Consider the following 26,277-nt stretch of genomic DNA (forward strand, 5'->3'; position numbering starts at 1 on the left):
TTAACCAGCTCTTCTACTTGGGTTTTGTTGTCAGATTCTTAGATGTTACAGTTAGCTCACTAAGAGCATGGACTTTTTATTTTCACGTTCTGAGTCTCTTTGTTAGCCTTAGTTGTTACATTTGTAAATGGACAATACCAGCTACTTCATAGGATGTTTTGATGCTAGGTAAGAATTAGTGTGCAGGTGCCCCAAACTGCCTTTGTCCCAGCAGGCTGAAATAGCAGCTTCAGAACTCTTCCTCTACATCTTTCCAGAAAGCAATCAGTTGTTTGGTGCTTGCAACACATTTTTTTTTTCTTCTATTCAAGGGGGTTATGCATGTCTCTTAGGTGCCCAAATTGATGCACAAATGTGAATTTGATTCGTAACAGATCTCTACAAATGGAATAATAAAATAGGTTTTGGATCTTATTAAAGGGCTATCTGGAAGTCATGTGCTTAAGTAGCCGTATCATTCATGTTATACATAAAGAAACTAAGACACAGAGAGCTTATATAGGAAAATCTGAACCACAGTCCTGAAAAGCAGGGGGACCTGTCAAAGTGCTGTGGGGTGCCAGGCAGGTATAGTGCCCAAGGGCTGGGCAAGGGCTGGGTAAAGCGTGAGCTTCTGGCGCTTGGGAGAAGGAGCATGTATTCTGACTTCCTGTCTCTTTCCACCTCCCCATGCAGATTAGAATTAGACTTCCTCAAGGGGCTTTAGAAGTGATGTTTTTCGCTCTCTGACTACAGTTCTGTAGAGTTTTCTCTCACTGTCTATTAGAAACATACATAAAATTTCAAATTTCACTGAAAATGTGTATTTTCAGTTATCCCATGTTTGGATGATGTGACAAGGTTAGCTTGGGTATGTGTGAGAATAAGGGCTCATAGCTTTCGCATGTTTCCTTGTAGATACTTGACTGTCATCATTGGGATGTCTGGGTGTGAGATGCATTGTGATATGAGTGTGCCTGGAATCTAAGTGTTCTAATAAAAATGGTTAATTACGTCTGCAAGCTTATGTAAATACCACTTAAAAACAACGAACAAAGCAAACGAACCTTTGGTTGGTAAACTTTTTTGTAGATAAGCCCCCTTTCCCTTTTAGTTAATATTTGCAAAACTGAGCTGTTATTTATGTGAGGATGTGGATCTGAGGTCAAGAGATTGTGTATATATAGTGATGTAATTTTTTTCCATTTAGTTTTTATGTTTCTGTAAAGATTTGGGGTATGTTGGGCTGCTATGGAAGCAACCTCTATATTAATAGGGGGTTATGGAAGCAGCCTCAAATTACATGTAATTTTTACTCATAATCCTTATATATGTGGATTTTTCTCCCCCAGAAGATACTGCTTTCCCGCACATTAGATTTGAATTCAGACATGACTCTGCTTTGCCACATTTATAATTATGCCAAGACAAAAATGTTTAAAAAGCATCCACGGATTCTTGAAGGCAGGGCCTATGCATTAGGGACATCCATCCCCTTTTTGCACTTAAGAGCACAGTGGATGGTTCCTTTTGGCTTGTTGGTTGAACCTAGTATTTATTTTAATCTGGAGTGGTGGTATTTTTAATCTAAAAAAACTCAGTTTCGCAGGATTTCTCTGTGGATTTAAATGCTCCCAACTAAATCTTTTATGCTTATAATTGGATGTAAAACGCAAGAATGTTTTTAAGGTTAAGAACTTTTTCAGACAACTGTGATTTTACTTCACTAATGAACACATATCGGACAAGAAGGCAAATTCCAGACTATTTGTGCCTCAACCAACCAGCTGGGCACATACCTCCAGGTACTGCTCATGTCTCAAGAGGTTTTTCTGCATGAACAATTATCACCACTCCTTCTTTCCTTCAAGTGGCAAGCCATGGCAAGAGTCTTTCTTGCACAGCTGTATAGAACTCAGCTGTAAAATTAGATTTTATTGGCATAAAAACACAGTGATTATCAGCACTGTGTGCTCAATACATTCTTTTCTCAACATTTTACTTAGATTCTTCCTTTCATGCAGAAGGCTCAAGCTGTACTTAAATGAGGGAAACAGGTTTTTAGAAGTTTTTTGTGTGTGTGTGTCTTTTTTTAAGCTTTAGTTTAATCAATATTAGGTATGCATGGTAAGCAGTTGGTATTGAAGGGAGGAAACATACTCCCTTAAGATCAGAAAGGAACCTTAAGGGCATATTACAGATTTATAATATTGTCATTTTATAAGAGAGGAAATTAATTGCTGAACTTCAGAGCTGATTATTTTTTTGACAAATCCCAGATTAGCACTCAGATTTTCTAGTACTCAGTGCTGGTGCCTGTCCACGATAGTGTTTTTTATTTATTTATTTATTTTAAGCTATTTTTAGCAGAGGGGCTGTGAAAAATTCTAATAACAGTTCTTAGTCCCTCTCCATATCCTTTTTTTTTTGTGCTACTTAATTTGATTTTTTAAGAAGCAAGGGGGAATGTTTGCCTGAAGTGTACAGGAGGGATTAGCTCAAGGAAAAGCACTAAAACCACCCCTAGGTTTCTCCTGTCCAATGGCAGTGTCCCACATCAGGTTCATAATGACCACATGCTAATTCCACATGGGCAGAGCCAATGCCAAGGCACTGGTGTGGTGTTACTGGGAAGAGAAGGAAAAGCCATATTCTCACAGTAGCAGGGAAGTGGTCAAAACAGTCCGGTGTGTGTTGATGAATGAGCAGATTCCCCAGAATTTCAGAGGTAAAGAAGATCACATAGTGTTCTATTTTGTTTTAATGAGATTTTTTTTCTTTCTTTTGACGCTGTTGGTGTTTCCATAGTTATTATCAGAAAGCAGTTTCTGGTTTTGCTGAAAGGCTAGAAATGACAACTATTTTCAGAGTTTCTAGGTCGTGAAACCTCAGTCAACCTTTCAAAGCCAGCATTGATCAGGAAGGAAAGAGGTTTTTCTAATGAGGAAAATAAAACAGTAAATGATACTTTGACATTCTATTAGTTGTAAGAATGTGTGCAACTGACTGTCTTGCTTTGCTCTCTCTCTCCCTCTTTTTTCTAAGTTTTGCTAATAATAAAACTTAGGAAGTACACATTTAGGAAGTTGTCTGTCCTTGTGACTGATGGCATTTATACATAAAGGCCACCCATATGGGGGGAGGTTCATGAATGCAGTTTTTCTTTTCTTTTTTCTGTGGTATATGATTCTGTATCAAATTTTAACTTCTCTAGATGTTTGTTTATTTTTTTTTTACTACAGTCAAGGCACAAACCAATGTAAATCAGCTGCACAAATGTTTGTCATAATAAATTTTTATTAGGTTTAGGTTTTATATTGGAAGCCATTTAGAAACTAGTCTTATAATCATTCATAAAACATTAGCTATTTTATTGTTTTACAAGAGTTATATAGAGTATAGTAATTTCTTAGTAACCTCCCAAACCCCTCTTTTTCCAAACACAATATAGCAAAGTTGTATTTTCTGTGATTCAATAAGTCAGATTGCATTTTGAGTATTCATGTGGTTTCCCCCACCCCGCTGAATCAGAAATATTTTGTTCCCATTATTATTATTATTAAAAAACCAAAACACAGACAGGGTTTCGCCATGTTACACACGTGGGTCTTGAACTTCTGAGCTCAAGCAGTTCCCCTGCCTCGGCCTCCCAAAGTGCTGGGATTACCATGCCCGATCATTCCCCTTATTACTGTTATACAAATGGCCAGGATGTTACTCTGCTGTATTTTCTGAAACTTGACCCACCATAGATTCTCACTATTAGAAGTCAGTGGGTATTTTTAGTAGAGAAGGACATTTTCATGAATTGAGCTGATTTTACCTAATGTGTCTGTGACAATATATTTTTCAGGCTACAGAAAAGCATGTAGCAGAGCAAACTGATTATGTGTTGTTATGTTTAAAGTGTGTGAAGGTGATTGGTTAATCTGTATTGGAAAAGACACTAGCTTTATGGAGTACATGGAATCATAGTTAACTATAGTGGTATGAATTCTGATATTATTTTCAAGTTGCTTTATGGATCCTTGTATTTGATGGGTTTTGAATTGGAGTATGGAAGTAAAAAGTTAAAACTGAACACAGACATTCTACTTATTTGTTATATTTGTTATATTACTCCATCAACCTTTTTTTTTTTTTTAAAAAAAAAAAAAAAAGAGACAAGGTCTTGCTATGTTGCCCAGGCTGGACTCAAACTACCTGGGCTGAAGCCATCATCTTGCCTCAGCCTCCTGAGTAGCTGGGACTACAGGTGTGCACCACCATGCCCAGTTTTCCATTGACTTTTTAAACACTGCTCCAGGATAGTCAAAGTTAGTGGGAGGCCTCATTAGGGTGCTGGTGAAGTGAACCTGGGAGCCTCAGCCTGGCTTGTAATTGAACTCAGGGAATCAACTCCTCTCATCCAGCCTGGCCCAGCGGGTTTGGTTCTGATGGGTATACTTTGTTCCTTTTGGAACTGTTACGTTTCTTTTTCTCTTGTCATTTGAAATTAATTTGCGTACTGTACTGCTAACTCACATCTTGAATTAATGTAAGGAAATTTCAGTCATTGGCCCACAGAGTGAAGACCAGGACATTTTGTTACTAATTTGAAGGCCAGTTTCACAGACTTAAAAACTCTCCCAGCAGTAATTAGGGCTTTGGCTTTGTTTTAAGTTAGACATTCTTCCTAGTATATAATTGCTTTGGCCTTTGCAGGTGGGCCTGCAGTTCTCTTCTGCGAATCGCTGTTTTTCGTGAATTTGGCCAGTATGTTTCTTAGTATAGGCTGGGACCAAAGTACCATGGAAAATCTTTTTTAACTTGGAAAAGAGGAAGCAAAATAAGAAAAAGGAATAAGCTAGTTGCCTAGAGAAATGCAAAAACTGAAGATCTTTTGTAATATTCTTTTAAAGTAAAGTTTCTTTAAAAGCTTTGGGGACATAATTGGGTGGAATTAAATGTCTTACTAATAGTGAGGATCTGTTCATTCTGTTTCCAGAGTGTCCTGCTCCAAACCCTGCATTTGAGCTCAGGGGTTGTTGGAAATGCTGGGTCTTGCTAGAAGTTAATCTCAAGTGCCCACGTGGCAGCCTTTCCCTGTCAATCAAAAGAATAGAACTAGCTGGGCGTGAAGCACTTGTGGTTTTAGTGTTATGTGTGGTTAGGGGGAGAGGTTGTGAGGGCCTGTGGTTATTACCAAATTCTTTGAAATGGAAGTATGGATACAAACAAAATAAAGAATAGGAGAGAAACCCTGGTGCTCTGTGAAGGAGAAAGAGAAGTCCATAGGATTCGACAAATAAATGCCTTGTAGTAGAGATGATCTAGTTTCTGTTTTTTCCTTATTAGTTTTGCAGTGCATTTCTTCATCTGTAAAGGGTAATTGATTTCAAGAATGGATTCATTATCACATCTCTGTGGTGTGTTGGGGGACAGTGTGGATGTGGTATAGCCTTGACCAAAATGCCTGAGTCCTGTGATAGATTTGGCCAGCTCAGATACACATCTGTCTAGGGAAGAAGGAACCCAGACCAAGAAAATAAGTGTTTAGTCAGGGTGGTTTCTACTGAGCCTTTTTGACTGAGATGAAAATGAGTTATAGTGCAGTTACCGAGAGATCACACATCTGGCCTGCTCAGCTACCTTCACAGCTGACAATCAGCTGGTGGTGAAAAGGAAGCCTGCACAAAGCACACAGGGAACTTCTGAAACTGTATTCAGGGACTCCTTCTCTCCGTGTGTGTATGTAACTGACAATCCGGCTGCCCAGCCCAAAGAAAATTTAAGACAGCAAATTTAGGAAAAGGCGCTGAGACTGGAGGGAGTGTGGTTAATGAAGAAAAGAGAAAGAAAAAACATTACAATTCAGCATAAGAACTTATTGGGAGGCCGAGGCGGGTGGATCACAAGGTCAGGAGTTTTAGACCAGCCTGGCCAACATAGTGAAACCCTGTCTCTACTAAAAAAACAAAAAATAGTTGGGCATGGTGGCACATGCTTGTAGTCTCAGCTACTCAGGAGTCTGAGGCAGGAGAATAGCTTGAACCCAGGAGGCGGAGTTTGTGGTGAGCTGAGATCACGCCACTGTACTCCATCCTGGGCAACAGAGCGAGACTCTGTCTCGATAAAAACAAAACAAAAAACAAAAAACTTAAGTAGGGGTGGGGTGATAATAGCTCTGTATATGTAAGGTCAAAATGTTTCCGTGACATCCTAATCCATCACTTTATGACTGAACACATTATTCTTATAAACTGTCCTGAAATCCCTAATAAAAAAATCTATGGCCAGCCTGCTCTTTAATGAAGAACATGTGTAATTTCCATTCAGGATCATTACAAACAAATAGAGTAAGCTTTGGTTCTTAAAGTTAACTGTGTGGCTAAAAGCCTTCCACATCCATTGCTTCCTCTTTTAATTCCATTGAAAAGCTTTGTCGGCTCGCGTCAGGTAGGTATTCCCAAGGTTTCCTCACAGCTGAGTTGAGCCACCCTGTTGAGAGTTAAGTCCATGTGTAGTTTTGTCTCAGTTACTGGTTAAAACTGAGGAGGTTCACTTTTGAGTTGCTGTCACCATGGAGTGATGACTGCTCATGACAAGCCTTCCCAGGCCTCCTGGCCCTACCTAACCTGCTTTAACTGTTGATGGTTTTGCAGTGTGGTTTCCCCAGTTCACAACCTGAATCTGTGACTTTCTATTAGGAACACTCACTACGTTTCCCTTTTCATGCCTGGGGAATAACCAGAAAGATACTGCTGTGAAGCCTAAGTTTTATGCTTTCATGCTTTTATACTTTTCCTCCTTGCCTTGTCTCTAGTCTATTTTCTATGGAGCATGGACTAAGTTGTTTCTATTCTATGATCACTTTAAGGGACAGCTTGACAGGCAGTTGCCTTTTAAGTAGCTGGGCAGTTCCTTGCCTCGAAATAATTCATTTCTTTCTATGTCTCTTGCATTCTAGGCAAATAAAAGTATTCTCTGTGTGTGCATGGAGCATAGAAATGGGGATTTAAACATTGTTGGCTGCATGTAGGCCCCATCTAACTGAATCTGTTACCTTATATTCTTGTCAGGAAAGTCTGGTTTATCTGGTGAAACTGTTGGGGATTACAAAGAAGGCCTTGGATTCTAGCAAGCTGGTGGCTGAGGGAGAAGATCAGCAACGTTGGTTATGGCTGAGTGAGACTGGTGGGGTTCACAGTGGCCTTTATTCATTCACTTTATTAATTCTCCTGTTTTCGCCATGGTTAATGGTGTGACTGTTGGGTGGAGTTGAAGCTTAGGAGTGTATGATATTCATATGTTCCCACTGTATCTCTCTCAGGAGTGTTTGTACATACAGCTTCCCTGTTTCCCCTTCCTCCACTTCCCTCCCAGTCATTTCTGGTAACGACTGAACACTGTATGGGTGGAAAGTCCATCATGTAGTAGAGCAAAATTTTCAGGCATCTCACCTAAAGTTGCCTATGACGTTTTCAGAAGCAAATATAACGATCTCCTTGTGCCAGTGGACTTCTTTGGTTTCTTTTGGGGGTAAAATCCCTTATGAAAAGAGATGGTTTTGCACATCTGTGTCAGTCCCCATACTCTTCTATCCTACTTCTGTAAGGCCTTTGTAGGCCTGGGTCTGTGGGATCCATCTACCTTATCCCACACTTGCAGAACCTGGAGTTAATGCCCTGCTTAGGACTGACACGTGTGCTGTTTAGCGGGCTTGGATTGCTATGTCTCATTGACAGCAGTCCTGTTAACTAACACAATGCCTACCAGAAGGTTAGAATTGTTAGTGTTAGATGTGTTGTTGGTGTTGAGACATTCTTCGGTACTAGAGACAGGAGACCAGGGATGCCTAAATTTTGTACCAGATCACAACTGTCTTCTCAGTCCAACCTCCCCACTCCCCCACAGGACTCACACAAGAAACAATGAGAAATAGGAATGAAATAGCACCATTAATTGGATATGAGCTGCAAATCCAAGTGTTAAAAACTTTGGTTAGATGGGTTGGACCACATGGAGTATAAAGAGCTTCACCCCAAAGCAGGTCCTAAGGACCCTCATCTCCCTCCTCCCATTTCAACTCTCTAAACCTGTATCATTATTTACTGTACACTGGCCTAATAGAAGGACCCATGGAGGCTGAAAGGACCTAGGGGGAGGCCCTGAAATGGGTTTACTCCTGTTGCCTTGTTGGATAAGAGAGAAGAGCTTCTATCCTTAGTTAGACTCACCTGTGAGATGTCAGAACCATGCCAAGCGGGAGAGAGCTTTGGCACTCACTAATGTAGCAGAGGGGATGCAGAGGAGACACAGAGCCACAGTCTGCACCACAGCCTCAATAGCGAGTGCCCAAGGAGGGGGGAAGAAGAGGTGAAAGTGCTTCTCCACTCTTAGATGCTTATACTCAGACCCCTTAATGTAAATTACTGCCCTGTTAATCCAACCTGCCATTTCGAAGAAACATTAAATGAGACATCATACTTAGCACTTTGGGAGGCCGAGGCAGGTGGATCACCTGAGGTCATGTCAGGAGTTCAAGACCGGCCTGGCCAACATGGCAAAACCCTGTCTCTACTAAAAATACGAAAATTAGCTGGGCAGAGTGGCACGCGCCTGTAATCCCAGCTACTTAGGAGGCTGAGGCAGGAGAATCGCTTGAACCTGGGAGGTGGAGGTTGCAGTGAACTGAGATCATGCCACTGCACTCCAGCCTGGGCAACACAGTGAGACTCCATTAAAAAAAAAAAAAAGAAAAGATAGGCCTGTGTAGTGTCACCAAGTTGAGAAAATAGCCATTTTTTCTCTCATGCATTATTAGTAAGATAAAGAATATTAGGAATGAAATTGAAATAGACATTAGATTTCTTCTCCATCATTTGACCTATTCATAGTTCAAACAATTAAGTCATGATGATGTCAACAGGGACTATCTTAGTTTTAATTGTAAAAGAATCTGTTTTCTTTCATGAGGATAAACTATCAGACTTTGGGCTTGGTACTTTTATTTGCTTAGGAACTGAGTAATTGCCTCATAAAACAGCATGATGGTACTATTAACACCAAATTATAAGGCCTGTTATTATAGAATTTGCTTTTCTGGTTGGGATAAGACTTCTTTTTTTGTTGCTTAAAACAATTCGTTTCTCCAAATGGGTGTATAATAAACAGGTAAAATTTTGCCTATTTAAAATAAAAAAGTTTATAATCTCTTGGGTGGCTTTTATATATCTTTTGATACTTCCAAGAGAGGGCTTTTTTTTGGGTGGGATGGAAGGAGGAGACATATATTTAACATTTAGAGTGGAGGTATTTAAGAATGAGAATAAGTATTTTATTTCTGTCATATCTACCTGAGACATATTTGAGGCAATTGTTTAAAAATTTGCCCCATTATTTTGTCTGATTTGAATATTAGGAATTAAAGGGTTCATTGACCAAACGTCCTTGAATTTGAAATTTTGGGGACTCTATTATGAATGATAAATTTAACTGTGGGCTATATGGCAATTGTTCCTCAGATCATTTAAAATTGTGTGAGAGTGTCTGTGTGTATTTATATTTGTTCGTTTCTCCTTTGTCCATCTTTGCCATATATTTTAGGCATAATTGAAGAATATGTAAACACTTCTTAAGGAATAAGTTATAATTGTAAATAGGAATTTACTGTTATTTTCCTTCTATTGTATTGCAAAGCTAAATGACGGTGGCAAATACCATTATGGGATGAAAGTAGGCTTTGTGTTATTTTGAAAATGTGTATGAATTTCATTGGAATAAATGGAATAAACAGAATAGAAACAATGGAATCTACCTTTAAGCCTGACTGCACAAGTTTCCCTGGATATATCTGAGATACAGGCAAGTTATGTTCACATGGCCACTTAGAGATTCTGGTCTTTTGTCTCCTAGTTGAGGCTATTTCTTTGCCTTTGTTCTACCCCTCTTTGGGGCCTGACATAGTAATACAGGGCTCTCAGATTAGAATAACTTAGGTTTCATGATGGAGCACTTAGATTGCTGACTTGTTATGTTACAGGTGATTTTTGTGGTCCTGAGTACTTTTTTAAAAGTGGTGGTTCTCTTGCAGGAAGCCAGCTGAGGGAAGTTCTCCATGAATGTACGTCACAATGATGATGACCGACCAAATCCCTCTGGAACTGCCACCATTGCTGAACGGAGAGGTAGCCATGATGCCCCACTTGGTGAATGGAGATGCAGCTCAGCAGGTTGGTGTAGGAAGAGGGGAATTTAAGTCAAATTGTCTAAGTGGGAAACAGTAACGCAGTATTTGATTTACTTTGGGATTCAAAGATTTGTGATTTCAAACCTTAGCATTTCTAGAGGTAAGTGTTTTTGTTGTAGAATTACTGTATCTTTTTTTTTTAATATTGTGATTTTAGAGAACAAAATCTTCCCTCATTCAGTTTGTATTCTTGAAACATTGAAAAGTGGATGACTTCTGAAGTGAGCCATTTTCAGATAGTGTACAGGTCTTTGAAATAAAACGGCTGTTTATTCATGCCATGTTGTGCTTGACGAGTTTGCTTGGTCGGTCAGAGCTGCGTGCTCAGAGGATCAGGTTTTGGCTTCACACAGGAGTGATCTCGGCAAGACGCGCAGGACACTGTGAACCCACCCTTGCTCCTGGAATTAGTCCTTCCAAATGTGTAGCTCACAAAAATCATGGTACTTTTTTCCCTCTAAATCTCCTTTGTCACCAGTTACTGAACATTGTGGAATAGAGAGTTATTTGTGAACTCGAGAAGTTATTTGTGAGCTCATTCAGGTAGCACTTGGGGGAAACAATTTAGACAGTAAGTGAAACTTTAAAAAATTATTAGGAATTGAACTGTTACCTCTAATGTTAATTAAAAATTTTTATTACAACAGTTGGGCTTGCTCAGTTTTACAACTAAATAGATATTTTATCTTTGTACCTTCTTCAGAAGCATAAAAGCAAATTTTTATTTTGTGAAAAGTAGAATTGGGAGCAAGTGCTTGGAAAATATTTACCCAAAATATATTCATAATTCAAATAAGTTAATCATTTATTTGGTGTCAGTGCATGCCCCCTGCTCTAATATATCATATAGTGTATTCATACTCTATCATTGTATATTAATTCTTTGTATATACCTTTGTTGGAGCTGACCTTGCTGCTTAATAATTTATATTATTTTCTCCTGCATTGCACTATGAACCTCTTAAGAACAAAAAATGTATAATAGGTGCTCAGTAAATGTTTGTTAGTTGAATGCATTTCATGCCTTCTCACCACTGATGCAGACATCTCCCTTCCTGATTCCTCAATCTCTTCCTCTGCTGGATTACTTCCAGCAACGTACAGTAGTATCTTACCTCTCCCCACCCAGTAAAACAAAACCTCCTCACTTGATTCCACATCCCCCTCCAGTTGCTACCTCCTGTCCCCTTTTCCCTCTTTGGCAGTATTTCTCCACTTCCTCTCCTTCCTTACCGCCCATTCCTCACTTTACAGTCTTCACTCTGTGTTCTCATCTTCCTCTTCAGTCTTTAGCGTGTCCTGTTGACTTTATCTCAGGAGTGTGTGCTGAATCCATCCTCTGCCGTATCCACTTCATTTCCACTACCATTGCTGGACCCTGCGCCATCATCTCACTAGGGTAGGGTAGGACAGCTCTTTTCACGGGTCTCTCTGCTTTACTTTTTGCCCCACCAGGAAGCATTCTCCACATAGATCCTGAGGTTTATTTCCAAATAAAAACTTTCTGATGTCATTAGCCTACCTCAGGCCACCTTCTCACACCTGGAGTGAAATCCAATCACGCTGCCTGGCTGCCAGCCTTCCTTGTTAGTGCTGGCCTGCCTCTCTGTCATTCTCTGCCTGCTCTCCTGCTCACTGTGCTGCATTAGTTCACGGGAAGGTTACAGAGTGTTGTGGATGGTTTCAAGATGCAGTGCTTGGTCTCCCAATTAAAAGAATTACTAATACAAAGAAAAAAAAGACAAGGTATTTAGTCAAATGTGAGTAAACTTGGGAAACAACTTAGGTCTCTCAGATGTGGTCACCTCATTCCCATTTGCCTGTGTAGCCGAGAGACCTGAGGCCACCCATCCATGTTGTACACCATGTTTATGTTTTGATGATTTCTTCCACATGTCTGTGATTTAGCTTGCCCTGCATATCTTACCTCAACTCTAAGCAGAAGCTGCTTAACAATTTTGGTTAATAAAATCATACTTTCAAAGCTGGATAAGGTGGTCCATGCCTGTAATCCTAGCTACTCAGGAGGCTGAAGTAGGAGAATCCCTTGAGCCCAGGAGTTTGAGACCAGCCTGGGCAACATAGTGAGACCCCATCTCTAAAAAGAAAAAAAAAAACTCACATTTTTATTAAATCTTTCTTTAATTAATCTTATTAAAACTTTCTCTAAAGCTAATAAGAAAAGAAGAATCTGTTAATGTATCTGTTTTATAAATGGTCAAAATAATCAAGCTTTATGAAAAAGTGGGGTTACACTTAAAAAAATCTCAGAAGAAGAAACTATTTGTCTTTTTAATTGTGTTTAATTGTGTTAAATATGTTTAATTGTGTTAGAAGCATTAACATCCTTGGCTCCAAGCTGTTACTTGGCATTAACTCTAACTTTTCTGTAATGGGCAAAATTGTTAAGTAGGTAAAGTGCGTTAGAAATGTCCCTCTCAGCAGGACCATCCCAAGATTTACCATGTTTTGTCATTGCCTCTATGTCACTGAGGCTAAGCCTAGGCAGTGGCCTCTGTGCCTGATATTTTTCTTCCTCATTCTGCTCCCAGAGTCTCCATCCTGTGTCTCCCTCATTCTTTCAAGCCTCCGTTCTTTCCTTTGGGTTTTAACATTTAGCATTGGCCTAAGTGGGCATTGGCAGAGCCTTGGGGCCTGTGTGTTGAACCCAGGTGAAGGCACAAGGGGAAGACAGAGTGAGGGAGAAGGAAAAACCAAAAGTGGCAGAGAAACACAAGAGGAAGTAGGGAAAGGGGAGGGATAGACGGCAATTCAAAAGAACAAAGAACAGAGGTGAGTCTCCAAGACAGGATCCCAGAATGTGGGGCTGCATGAGTTTTGAGTGCTTGCTCTGGGCACCTGCTGATATTTGCTGCTTGCCCTTAAGAGCCTGCGTAGTGTAGTGCTCAGGTGGTTCCATGTTAAAGGATCAGGCTACAGCGGACATACCAGAGAAAGGGATCTGTACGAATGTTTTCTGAGGCTTTTACTGTGCTTTCTCACTGAAGCAACACCTTTTCATCTTAAGAACAACCTTTTGGAGGCACAGGATTGACTCTAGGGGTGGACATTGCAGGCGCTATATAACAGACCCTTGGCGGTGGCATCCTGAGGTATGTGGCACCTCAGTCACCTCTCACATCATCATACTGTTGTAAAGAGCCATCCCCTGGCCATAGGGTTCTGCCTCTAAATGTCTGTTAGGAGTGTGTATGGTGAAGCTTACCTTGTATGTGTTTACAGGGTTCTTAATACTTTGCAGCTGTGCAAAGGACATTCTAAACATTTCTATATATGCAAAAGAACTACCGCAGTTATGAGAAAGCTCTTCAGTTCTCACAGCCCTCCTCCTTCTGATTTCTGTTCTGCTGGTTTCTGGATGTAATTAGGACTAGTTCTTGGCAGGATTCTCTGTTGCTTTATGGCTCTCCAAATAAGACACACTGTTAATTTTCATTATTTGAAGTCACATTAGGTTGGAAACCTTGGTTTGTCATTTTATGCGGGTAGCAGGAAAAGGGCAGTAGTGAAAAGGATGATTCTTTTCTTAAAAAGAAAAGTCATCCTCATTATGAATGAAACTTTTAAAAGCGTTATCAACTAAAAATGAATAACAAGAAACAATGTGAACAGAAGCAGCTTACACAAGAGTTTTCCTTATTTAACAGCTTTATGAGGTGTAATTCACACGTCATACCATTCACCCACTGAAAGTATACGATCATTGGAATCTAGTATATTCACAGAATTGTACAAGCTTGACTAAAATTAATTTTAGAACATTTTTATCACTCTAAAAAGAACCCTGGAGAGATCACTCCCTATTTCCTATTTTCTCTCTCCCTTCCCCCTATCCTAAGTAACCACTAATTCACTTACTTTCTGTTTCTGTAGGTAGATATTGCCTATTCTGGAATTTCATATAAATAAAATTACATAACATTTGGTCTTTTGTGTCTGTCATCTTTCACCCAACATCTTTTTTTTTTTGAGACGGAGTCTCGCTCTGTTGCCCAGGCTGGAGTGCAATGGCACGATCTCCGCTCACTGCAACCTCCACCTCCCAGTTCAAGCGATTCTCCTGTCTCAGCCTCCTGAGTAGCTGGGATTACAGGCATGTGCCACCACCCCTGGCTAATTTTTGTATTTTTAGTAGAGATGGGGTTTCACCATCTTGGGCAGGATGGTCTTGAACTCCTGACCTCAAGTGATCCACCTGCCTTGGCTTCCCAAAGTGCTGGGATTACATGTGTGAGCCACCTTGCCCAGTTCACTCAACACATTTCTAAGGTTCATTCATATTATAGCATGTGACAGTACTGTATTCCTTTTTTATTGCCAAATATTTTACTGCATGGATCTACCACATTTTAGTAATCCACTCGTGATCTGATTGACATCTGAGTTATTTTCACTTTTTGGCTATTATGAGTAATGCCGCTATGCACAGATTCTTGTGTGGACATGTTTTTGTTTCTCTTGTATATATAACCAAAAGTGATATTGAGTAGCTTTATTTTGAAGTATTATTTTCTAAATAAAGTTATCTCTGCTTTTTATCACTATTAATTTCTTCCACCTCTGAGTAACTACAGCCTAGCTTAGCTAAATAAAGTTTGCTTCCCTTAATATGCCTAATTGTATACTATTCTTGAGTTATACAAATCAGGTTTCAACCTGAGTTTTTTTTTTTGTTTTTTTTTTTTTTTTTTGAGACAGAGTCTCACGCTGTTGCCCAGGCTGGAGTGCAGTGGCGCGATCTCGGCTCACTGCAAGCTCCGCCTCCCGGGTTCACGCCATTCTCCTGCCTCAGCCTCCTGAGTAGCTGGGACTACAGGCGCCCGCCACCGCGCCCGGCTAATTTTTTGTATTTTTAGTAGAGACGGGGTTTCACTGTGGTCTCGATCTCCTGACCTTGTGATCCGCCCGCCTCGGCCTCCCAAAGTGCTGGGATTACAGGCTTGAGCCACCGCGCCCGGCCTCAACCTGAGTTTTTAATGTGTGGCTATATAAATGATGATGAGTGCCATTCAATAATCAGAAAATTGATGGCTTTGTTGACATATTCAGAAGCTAGTGGTATATTAACTTACCTGTGTTTGTTATGGACTTCTGCATTTTAGTGATTTTAAAATGTAGCAGCCAGTTTTGAGCACAAAAGAATAAACATCAGCCCAAATTCTGACTTTCTTTATTGCTTTAATATTTTAATAATTTCTGAAGAATTATAGCAGCTACCAGTTAAACCATTAGATTGAAAACAGACGTGCTGACACAGGGTGGCAGAGTTTACTGATTTGTTAATTTAACATGTGACACTTACAAGATATAAGGGTATCTGTGACCTGCATGAGAGTAGTGTGCCACTTTGTATTATATTCTTAGTGACTTTGCTTAAATATGTATTCACTGAGGGTCAATTCCTAGTGGAACTGGATTGGATTAGATGCCTCTTTGACCTGACTAGCATTTAGCATATGGAGCACATCTAGTATATGATTTGTCATACTATTCTTCTTCCTTCTTGCCTCTTTTAATTCATCTATTCTTCTAGAATATTGCTGAGTGTTTTTAATGCTTCTTCTTCAGAAAGTAGAACTCCTTAAACACATACAGAAAACCCGCCTCTCCTGCTAGCTCAGGATAACGTCTCATCTACTTACCCTGGAAGGCAGAAGGCAATTGCCTCAATCATGTCCAATTCTCTTGACTTTGCCTATTCCTGTTGATCAGCACTTAGCATGTCATTTCATGGAGAGAGTTTTTTCCCCTCTTTTGTTTCTTCTTTTGAAATCCCTTGTTTCCTCTAGACAGAATATGTAACCAGAGTTTTTTCCTAGAGCATTCTTTTGAATACACATTTCCAGATAGTACGTTCAACATATTAAAGCTTTCCACCCTCAGATGGTGCTCATCATCGGCATGTCTTTTATATCAAATGTGCCCCTCCTCGTAATCCAGTGACCTTTTCTGTTCTGGTTGATATCTTCTTAATAACCTTCTCCTTGATGGCTTCCTTCTTGCATTGAGTAGTTCAAATCCTGTCACCGCACAGGTTTACTCCTTAAATATACTGAGAGCCACGGTGTCAGGGGCCCATGAAGAGTTTTGCTTACATGACAGAGTTTGTCTCCTCCTCAGAAATCCCAACAGAAAGGAAGGTTTGTCATCAGTATATTGTAGAAAAATGAATAAACAACTCTTGGGAAGATTACCCAGGAGAAAGAAGGATATTCAGATGAGAATGGGAGTGACAGTTAAGAAAGAGACTGCAAATATTATTGCTAAATAACATTATAGAAGAGCTCCTTTTGTGGTAGAATCCTGTTGTGGGCTGAGGCTTGAGCTAGAAAGTAGAAAGAGGCTGGTCAAATGTTGGGTATGGAAAACCAAGTATGGGGAAGCTCGGCCTTGGATCACATTCTTCAGCATCAAGATGCATGAGAAATGCACAAGCTGGGCAAATGCTTAAATAAAATTATTATTGCTGACTACCATTCATGTTTCCTCTACCACTCAAACTTATAAAGCCCTCCAGTGTCAAGATACTGTCAGCTTCTCTCCTTTGAAATTGGGGTGGAAAAGAATGAGAGGATAAGATTTATGACTAAATTTAGGAGTGATTGAATAATAGATTTGTTCATTTTAATAAGTATTTATCAAATGTCTTGTATGCCAGCACTGTATTAGGTGCTGGCGACAGAAAGATGAATAAGGCACTGTTCTTGCCCTAAAGGAATGAGCAGTCTAGTTGAGGAGCAAAATATGGCCTACCAAAAAAAAAAAAAAGAGACTGTATTTACATACATTGAGTCACAGGAGAGTGCTTGGATTGTAGAGTGTCACAGTGCGTAGGAGTTCAGAGGAGGAATTGAGGACTGGGATAGGTGGGCAGGAAAACAGACCAGGCTAGGAAAAGTATCTGTGGGGAGGCTGAAAACCTGGGTCAGATCAGATTTAAAATGAAGTGAAGGCTAGAATGATCCAGACTTTGTACATCAAGTAATCCGTTTCTGTTTTATTAAAGGAGAATACATTATAGGGATTACATACGCAATGGAGAGCTATTAGGGGTACTACAAACAAACCTTATCTGCATAGTCGGTGATCTCTTTGCTCGAACTTTTGCTATTTAGTGTCTTTGTTAGTGAGTATATTTGTCCTCTGATTCTCCAGTCTGGCGGTCCACCCTTCCGCTTGATGCCTGTTGCTCAGAATTACCGACTCCACAGTGGGGCAGATCACAAGCACCCCTCAACCAGATCCACTTTCCAGCTGCGGAGGCAGCAACCCCTGCTTTGAGGGCCTCCTTTTAACTACAAAAAAAAGGTGTGATTTTATCCAGATCTGCGGTCTGACTTTTCAGACCTCTCTAAGTTAGTTTTGCCAATTTTGCTCACTACAAAAGCTTCCAAAAAGGCATAGCCTATGCAGAATCTCAGTCTTATAAAGGAAAATGTTGATGCCATGTTATCAGAGGGTGTTGTTATATGTGGCACCCCCAATAATTAGAACATAGGACATATAATTATGGCAGCCCTGAGCTGTCTGGGTTGAGAGACACTTCAGAATTTAATTAGCCAAAGGCAATAATAATAAGATATAAGATGTAGTCAGTATCCTTCAAATGCTAGAAATTGAGCTGCCTTTCCAACAGGAAGGATTAAGGTAAAATACTGGCATGTTAGCGTTGCATTGCAGAATAATGGCAATTTTAAATTCTAAGGTGATTTTAATGTTATGATTGTTTTCAAATTATTGCAATTTTTGGCTGTCTGATTTCCTTGTCAACTCAGGGTGGGTAGGGACTGTGTCTCTCTTGTTCATGCTGTGCCTGGCATCTGAAGTAACATTCAGTAAGTCTTTTTGAATGGATGAAGGATGAAAGCAATGAACAGATTTAATTCATCTATATCAGGGCTTGAAAACTAGCTTATTGCCTTTGTCATACAGGCATGGGTGTACGTGTCTGTGTGTTGTTTTTGTTTTTGTTTTACCTTTAGTTTAAAAGAAAAGGATTTCAGTACCAATATTAAAAATGGGAAGATTTATATAAAACTCTGGATTTTTCTGTTTATCTGGAAAAACCAGAAGACATATGCCTGTAATCCCGACACTTTTGGGAGGCCAAGGTGGGAGGATCACCTGAGGTCCAGAGTTCAGGACCAGTCTGACCAACATGGTGAAACCCCATCTCAACTAAGTACAAAAAATTGGCCAGGCGTGGTGCTGCATGCCTGTAGTCCCAGCAACTCGGGAGGCTGAGGCAGGAGAATCACTTGAACCCAGGAGGTGGAGGTTGCAGTGAGCTGAGATTACGCCATTGCACTCTACCCTGGGCAACAAGAATGAAACTCTGTCTCAAACAAAACAAAACAAAACAAGAAACAGAAGATGTGATAACACTGGGCTGGTCCTTCCTACCTGGCAACAATTGACACAGAAGTTGCAGCCATTTGCTGTTGATGGGGAATGTCCTCTTCAGTGCCTATTCTGTCCACTTAGTTTCCAAGCCTGCCTGAACTCTGTGGTCATCCTGGTTTGGAATCTGGAAATTCTTAACTTTTTAAACTTTAAATTGCATCTTGTGCTCATGCATACCATATTTTAAACACAGAAAAATGATTAAGATTTTTTTTCAAGCACATGCATTATTTATCAAACTGATAATGTGTTTTAGAATCTTTTAGTTGTCTACTTGCCCCATGACTTGTAAAATGAATTAGGCTGGGCGCTGGTTCATGTGGCTTTGTAGAAGGATTTCAACTTTACCTCTTACATGTTAGGACCCATGTGAGTTTTTTTGTTTTGTTTTTTGGCTTTGAGTTTTTAGGATTTGAGGCCCCCAATAAGTGCCACATGGAACATTTACTAAAGCCTAGAAAGGCCAAAAGAAACAATCCTATCCCGTAGTTTTACTGTTTACAGTCTAGGTAGGAGACATTAAACACAGATGCAAGGTAAAAGTATTCCAAGCGCAGAGATGCAAATACTTGTGTTTATATTCTTTTTTACAGTTTCCAAGAATTGAGTCTTTAAGTATTTATTGAAAGAGTTTTTTTTTTTTTTTTAAGGGTAAACTTTTCCTGGTATTACCTAGATGAGGAATTTTTATTTAAAGCATTTATGTATGTATGTATGTATGCATTGGAGACAGGGTCTCCTTATGTTGCCCAGGCTGGTCTTGAACTCCTGGGCTCAGATGATCCTCCTGCCATGGCTTTCCGAAGTGCTGGGATTACAGGTGTGAGCCACTGTGCCCAGTCGTAAAGCATTTCCATATTAACTTTAAAAAAAATAAGATTAAATTGGATAGATTTCCAAACTCTGATTTCTCTTTTTCTTGTTTTGAAAATGTATATTTGTCATGTTGAATGTGATGTGATAGCTACTGATGTATCTCATAGTACAGTAAAAGTAGTATATAAACACAGGAGGAAAAGATGAGACACTTCTGCATCCAGAATGTGTTAAGATGAGACACTTCTGCATCCAGAATATGTTTGCACATAATCGTTTTCATGTAGGCAGACTCTTTTCTTTTTTAGTCCAAATGATTGATTTAAACATATGACTATATAAAATATATGCGTTACACTCCAAACATGACAGTAGTAAGCAAGCTGCGTAAAATTCGTAACATTAATCTCCAAGTTCCAAATGCAGATACTCATTCTCGTTCTTTTTTTCTCTCTCCTACATTTCCAAATGCAAAAATAAACAGCCTGCCAAGGAGCAAGTTGCTAAAGTGCTGTAGTGTTTTATCTAGGTAATCTTGGGTTTAGCTGCCTTTAGATTATATTTGTTTCCTCATTTAAATTGGCATTGGCCACAACTAGGTGCCTCTTGGTCATTTTCTGGTCAGCTTTAATGTTACAATAACTTGAAGCTAGACATGGTGCGTCCCCAGAAGAAACAATATACACGTGCTGCTTTAGTGTGAATGCCTACATTGGTATTTCTTCCCTGCCCTGGGCCTTTTTCCTTAACAGGTGACTGTCAGATCAGATCATCTGTTGAGAGGGAATGTGTTTTACCTGAGCTGCAGGTGTGTTCAGCACTTTGATTAACAAGAATAATTTGGCCCTCCCTTCCTGGGTGTCCTCTCTTTCCCGCCCCTTCCCTGCTCTTTGCAGCATAGTAGACAAGCATTTGAATAAAATGGACAATCTGCATTTAGCAAATTACCCTTCCAAAGGCTTCTGTTTTGCAAATAATTGGGCAGTTAAGTGGAGACAGGAAAGATCCAGAGGTAAATGTGGTCTAGTTTTGGGTGCAGGTTGACTACAAAGTATGTCAGAAAACTTGTTACTAAGGTTCCATTTCGGCTGTTTAAAAAAATACAAATCAATTCTTGTTAGCCACACCTTAGATTTGAAGGGAAATGGACTTGTGTTACTGACCAATTATATTACATGGCTTTTAATTTTCAGGAAGGGTCATTAATATGTTTTGTTTTTGAGACTCACTTTGTTCCCCAGGCTGTAGTACAGTGATACAGTCCCAGCTCACTGCAGCCTCAATCTTCTGGGCTCAAGCTATTCTCCCACCTCAGCCTTCTGAGTAGCTGGGACTGCAGGCGTGTACCAGCATGGCCTGGCTACTTACTTTTATTTTTTGTAGAGACAGTCCCCCTATGTTGCCCAAGCTGGTCTCAAACTCCTGGTTTTAAGCCATCGTCCTGCCTAGACCTCCCAAAATGTGGGATTACACAGGTGTGACCCTCTGTGCCAGGCCTTAACCAAACCTTTTCTTTTTGTTGTTGTTGTTATATTCATGCACTCAGAAGTTGATAATTTTTTTTTTTTTTGAGCTGGGGTCTCATCCTTTCACCCAGGCTGGAATACAGTAAAATGTTTTTGTGTTTTCTAAGCAGTGGTTAGAAACATTAATCACTGAGCATGTTACTGTCTCAGAAGTTTCTTTGGTCTTTATATTGGAGTGCTGAGTTGTCATTCTAGTTCATGGGAGAAGCTATGACATACAGAAGGATGTGCTTTAATTAGCGATGTTGTTTGGTAGTTAAATAGGCCACAGTAATGCAGCGAATTTTTAATTTTTATTTTATATTGCCAGAATGGATCTGTTTAGAACCCATTTAAACTCTTGTCACCTTGGCAAAAAGGTCACATGGAAAACATCTTTATAGAATGGTGATTTCTTTATAATTTACTTGATGGCTTTAGTCGTGACTGAATGTAAAACTATAAAATATTAATATGAATTGCAAATGAATGGCATCCATATTTTTCTCTTAGGGTTTGTGATAGGAAATCAGATACTGGGTTTATCTATATGGATAATATCTGTCTGTTTTCAGGACACAGGGAATCGATGGTGGAGTTGGGTGTTAGAAGACATCATCCTTTCATAGATCGGTGTCCACATCCACCTTACTTCCCACAGTCTCTTGCTTTCTCATTTTTAAGGTGGTTTACTCAGGATGAGAGTTCTCCTACTTTTTATTGACTACTTCTGCACACTATGCTACTCCAAGCAATCTTGGAACTTTTTTTTTCCTCTCTAGATGAAGTCTTGTTCTGTCCTCCAGGCTGGAGTGCAATGGCGTGATCTCAGCTCACTGCAACATCCGCCTCCCTGGTTCAAGCAATTCTCCTGCCTAAGCCTCCCGAGTAGCTGGGATTACAGGCACCCGCTACCACGCCCGGCGAATTTTTAAATTTTTAGTAGAGATGAAGTTTCACCACGTTGGCCAGTCTGGTCTCAGAGTCCCAGCCTCAAGTGATCTGCCCGCCTTGGCCTCCCAAAGTGCTGGGATTTCAGGCATGAGCCACCACACCTGGGCCAATCTTGGAACTTTAAAGAGCCTCCATTAACAAGGCAGTAAGATAGGTGTCACACCAGGTGTGAGTGCCATCTTTAGAGGGGTACAGTGACCCATTTTCTAACAGTTATTCTTAAACCTAGAGGGAAATATAGGACAAAAGATGCTGTAAGGTTGACTCTTCCAGAGATTTCCATACCTTAGCAATCTAAAAACTGTACGAAAGGTCAGAGTTAGGACTTTGAAAGAATGCTAAGTGTTTGACAAAATTTTTGGCATTTACCTCAGTCTTAAGTGCTACTTTGGAAGCCTGCTGATCACGAGAATGCTTTTAGTCTCAGCCCAATCTCAACTTCTACTTGAGTGGTTATCTGTGGACACTAAGTTAAAATTGTTGGAAACAGTGGCTTTTAATGGATATTTTTATCTCTTTCTTCCTGCTGAGGTGGAGGGAAGGATTAGTGACCATTGGGGAGGGCTTATGAGGTGCTGGGGCTGGTGCTGAGCACTTACACACATTATTTCATCCAGTAATTACACACCCTGCAAGGCGGCAATCATCTTTATAGACAAAACCCGAGGGGAGAAAGGTTACGTACTTGTAACTGGCAAATCACAGAGCTGGGATTCGAACCCACGTATCTCTTTTTCCAAAACTCAGATCCTGCCTTCTGGGAAAGGTGGAGCTGCCTGGGTTGGACTTACCTCTCAGTCTTGTTCAGGTAAACAGCTGGGGAAAGAGATGGGACTAGGTTTTTGCACAGTAGTAAATTGTAAAGTTTATAGAGGCCGTTCCTCTTCATTATCTTACATGATTTCCACATTAACTCCAGAAGGTGGCAGTGCCTCTGGCTCCCCAGCTTCTGAAAAATTGAGGACTAAACAGCAGTGGTAGTGTCAGAAGGCCTGGAGGTCAAAAGGAGTTGGGAGTGAAATCTTCCGAAGCCCCAGCCTGGGTCACAGCAGCGTCTCCCTTTTTTCCTTAGGGAATGGTTCTTTTCTTGAGATTGGCAATAGGAGGGCTGCTCCCTTGCGGGTCAGCAGCTGCTGAGAGATGATGGTGGCCAGAAAAGGGTAGTAGAGGGTAGTAGTAGGTAGACATAGTAGAGGTAGTAGAGTTTCCTCCCCTGTGGGATTCTCACCCTGGAGTTAGGAGAGGGCCTTTTGCCTGCCTTTTCTTCCCAAACCCCATCCTTCATTTCCATTAAAAAATGACATCACCCTAGAGGCAGCTTTGAGACTAAAGAAGTTTAAAACCTTGTAAGATTTGAACATATTAAGTGATTTTTCATTCTGAATTTACAGAGTAATACCAGGATAAAAGAAACAAAGTTTATCCTTCAAAAGGAAAGAAAATGACCACAGGTATTTCTTAAATCTCTCACCTCTACTTTTCCTGTTTTCTAAGGGGAATACAGAATTAAGTGTCACGCAGATTTTTACTGTGAACAGTGATGCCATACCTGGTTGCTCATGAGTTCGTCGTTTTCTTTGTTTTAGATTGATGAAGGACTGCTTGGATTTTGACTTTCCTGAAGATGTTAATTATATGTTTCAAAAATCATGTGTTCTGCTAAAAATCACTTATGCATAGCCTTGGAAAAAGAACTGGAGGCAGGGAGTTGCTTCAGCGTGCAGAATATTGTTTTGGAGGCCTTGGGAAATAAATCTTGAGTTAGTTCATTTACCACCAAGACATATTTAGTCACTGTATATAAACAAAAGAAGTCACAGTGTGCCTGGACATTATTTGTCCCAGATGGAGTTTAAACTTGGCTCATTATACTGCACTGATGTCATGGTGCATAAACTGGCTCTGAATTCAACGTGCATAGAATCGGCTGTGCTTGTATGTGCTGAGGACATGCGGGAGGAGGGGCGGGGCTGGCTGGAAAATCTTTGTCACATTTTTCCTTTGCTCTCTGTAGAGACTAGTGTCAGTCTTGAATTTGGACTTGGTGCAGAATGAGGGAAGAATTGGAATAATCTGTTAATGTGTACGAGTCAGTATGTGTATGTCCTCAAAGCTGTAGTGCTTCCAAGACCGAGAATCTAAGTGTGCCTGGCTTTCCAACAGTTACTTAACAAAGCTCTAGTAACTCAAATCTAGAAAGGAAAATCTTAAAGGCATTACATTTTAAAAGAGCATGTTTAGTGTGTTTGCCTTGAAGTCTTAAATCTGGACAGCTTCTTTAAACTTTGCAATGGTCTTAAGTATCCAGCTGTAAAATTCTGTTTTCCTGGATTGTATGGTGGACAATGTCTCAAACTAGTTGCTTAAAAGTATGTAAAAAGGCGGCCGATTTTAATTCTTCCTGTGTGCTTTGAGAGGGCAGCTTGTGGGTGAGAAAACTGAGCCGGAGAGGGTCCTTTCCTGGACTTCTGAGCCCTTAATAGGAAATTTCCACATACTGTGGTGTTACTTTATTACTTTTTATTGCTGGCTTTTGTTGTGATAATCTTAATAAGAAGCATTTCCAAGTAATTCAAACCATTTTGTAGATGTAAAGGGCTTAGATTTCAGAACTTCTGTGAATGGATTCCTATAGGAGTCACTCTTGTTGCCGGGACACAGAAGCTGAGCAGACACTGGAATGTGAATGCATTGGGAGGTGAACCTTTAAGGAGAGCGCAAATGTTTACCAAAGAGAAAATCTGGTCAGAGGTGAGAAGTGGTTGGTTTTAGATTTTATTGAGAGCATGAAACGTGGCAGATTTGGTAAAAATTTTTTCTTGAGATTGTAATTTTACTTAACTGAGAGACTTGTCACTGGTAGGAATTTGAAGAAAAAGAAATTGGGGGTAGAAGGCTCTCCTTCAGGGAGGAACGCATATTTCCTAGAAGAGAACTTGTCCTGCCTTTGGGGATGTTCCTTTGACCTGGTTAACTGCATTCTCTTTATTTTAGCAGTCTTGTTGAATTATCTCCATATTGAATTGACATGGTGAAACCACACCTAGTAGAGGGGAGAAGTGGTGGTGTGGGCTAGATGAGTATGCATTTTGGTCAGACATGGCTGGATTCCAGTCACTTTGTAGTTTTGTGACCTTGGAAGGGTTGCTTTTCTTCTTCAAGCCTCAGTTTCCCCATTTGTAAAATCTAGTTAATATCTACCTAGCAGATGACAGGGATTCAATAAGTAGTAGCTGTTTCTTAATCATTATAGAAAAAAACCTGGAAAAAGGAGTTGATAAAGTACCTTGCATCATGCCGAATTAATCTTACAGATGTGATATTGAGGATACAGCTTTTGTTGTTTTTGTTTTTGTTTTTTTTTTTAACAAAGAACAGTACATTTTTATTTTTAATTTTAACTTATTATTTATTATTATTATTTTGAGACAGAGTCTCACTGTGTTGCCCAGGATGGAGTGCCGTAGCAGCTGCCGCCTCCTGAGTTCAAGCGATTCTCATGCCTCAGCCTCCACAGTAGCTGAGACTACAGGCACCCACCATTATGCCCGGCTAATTTTTGTATTTTTAGTAGTGACGGAGTGTTGGTCATGCTGGTCGTGAACTTCTGACGTCAAGTGGTCCACCTGTCTCGGCTTCCCAAAGTGCTGGGGTTACAGGCGTGAGCCACCACACCTGGCTGAGGATACAGCTTTTGAACCTTCTATTCTTTGAAGAAAACAGTATTAAAACTTTTGGAGTAGTGGATATCCTTGCTCCTTATTTTGAACAGTGAGAGTCCTAAAGCCCAGGAAAACTCAAAACATATTTGCCATGTATCCTACGGGTTGTGTTGAGCAAGGGGAGCTTCACCTACAATGTGTGCCCTTGGACCTTGAGTTCCCAGTGTTTGCTTAGGTCCGCTTGGGGGCTTCCTGTTATTGTATATTATTTTTCAATCAGCTTTGGATTCAGGCTTCAGGTAGGGCAGTGAGCAAAATGAGGCAATGGATACATTCACATCTTCTTACCAGGATCTTTCTAGTTTACTTGCTTATGTTTTTAATCCTAGACATTTTCTTTGCATGTGTTATTACCACAAAGATCAATATTGGGCATTCGCACCCCATCACTTCCCTTTTCCTGATTTGGAGAAAAGAGGGGACTCAAAAAACAAATGCTGCTTACTTTTCAGTTTTGCCTGAGGCCAGCTGTGGTCTGTTACACACAGACTGGGGTCTCAAAGGTGTGTGTGAATAGACAGTTTGGGTGTGGGGGCCTGGGACGAGCTTGGAGACTGCGAATCTTGGGGGTGGGGCTGAGGAGTGGGGAGTGGGAGTATATGTGACCAGAAAATAGTGGCATGAGGAATAGACGGTAGTACTCTTC

The 26,277-nt window shown here is 40.2% G+C and overlaps 1 protein-coding gene and 1 long non-coding RNA gene across 5 annotated transcripts in view; one reads left to right on the forward strand and one right to left on the reverse strand.

Moving 5' to 3' along the window:
• The window catches only part of FNDC3B (fibronectin type III domain containing 3B), a 363,872-nt gene that overhangs the window by 63,437 nt on the left and 274,158 nt on the right, over positions 1–26,277 (forward strand). For 3 of the 4 annotated variants that reach the window (XM_005546389.4, XM_045385094.2, XM_005546390.4), the window contains one exon: positions 10,055–10,193. In XM_005546389.4, the coding sequence (XP_005546446.1) occupies positions 10,083–10,193 (111 nt within the window). In that variant the 5' untranslated portion in view covers positions 10,055–10,082. Of the gene's footprint in view, positions 1–2,570; positions 2,708–10,054; positions 10,194–26,277 lie in introns of those variants that run through there. The other variant, XM_065540179.1, reaches the window with a different exon arrangement.
• Positions 12,286–17,003, reverse strand: LOC141409648 (uncharacterized). Its single transcript, XR_012430862.1, has 2 exons — positions 15,197–17,003; positions 12,286–14,887 (listed from the first exon to the last, which is right to left on the reverse strand). It is a non-coding gene; the product is annotated as an uncharacterized lncRNA (long non-coding RNA).

The sequence above is a fragment of the Macaca fascicularis genome, chromosome 2 (genome assembly GCF_037993035.2).
Source record: "Macaca fascicularis isolate 582-1 chromosome 2, T2T-MFA8v1.1".
NCBI lineage: Eukaryota > Metazoa > Chordata > Mammalia > Primates > Cercopithecidae > Macaca > Macaca fascicularis.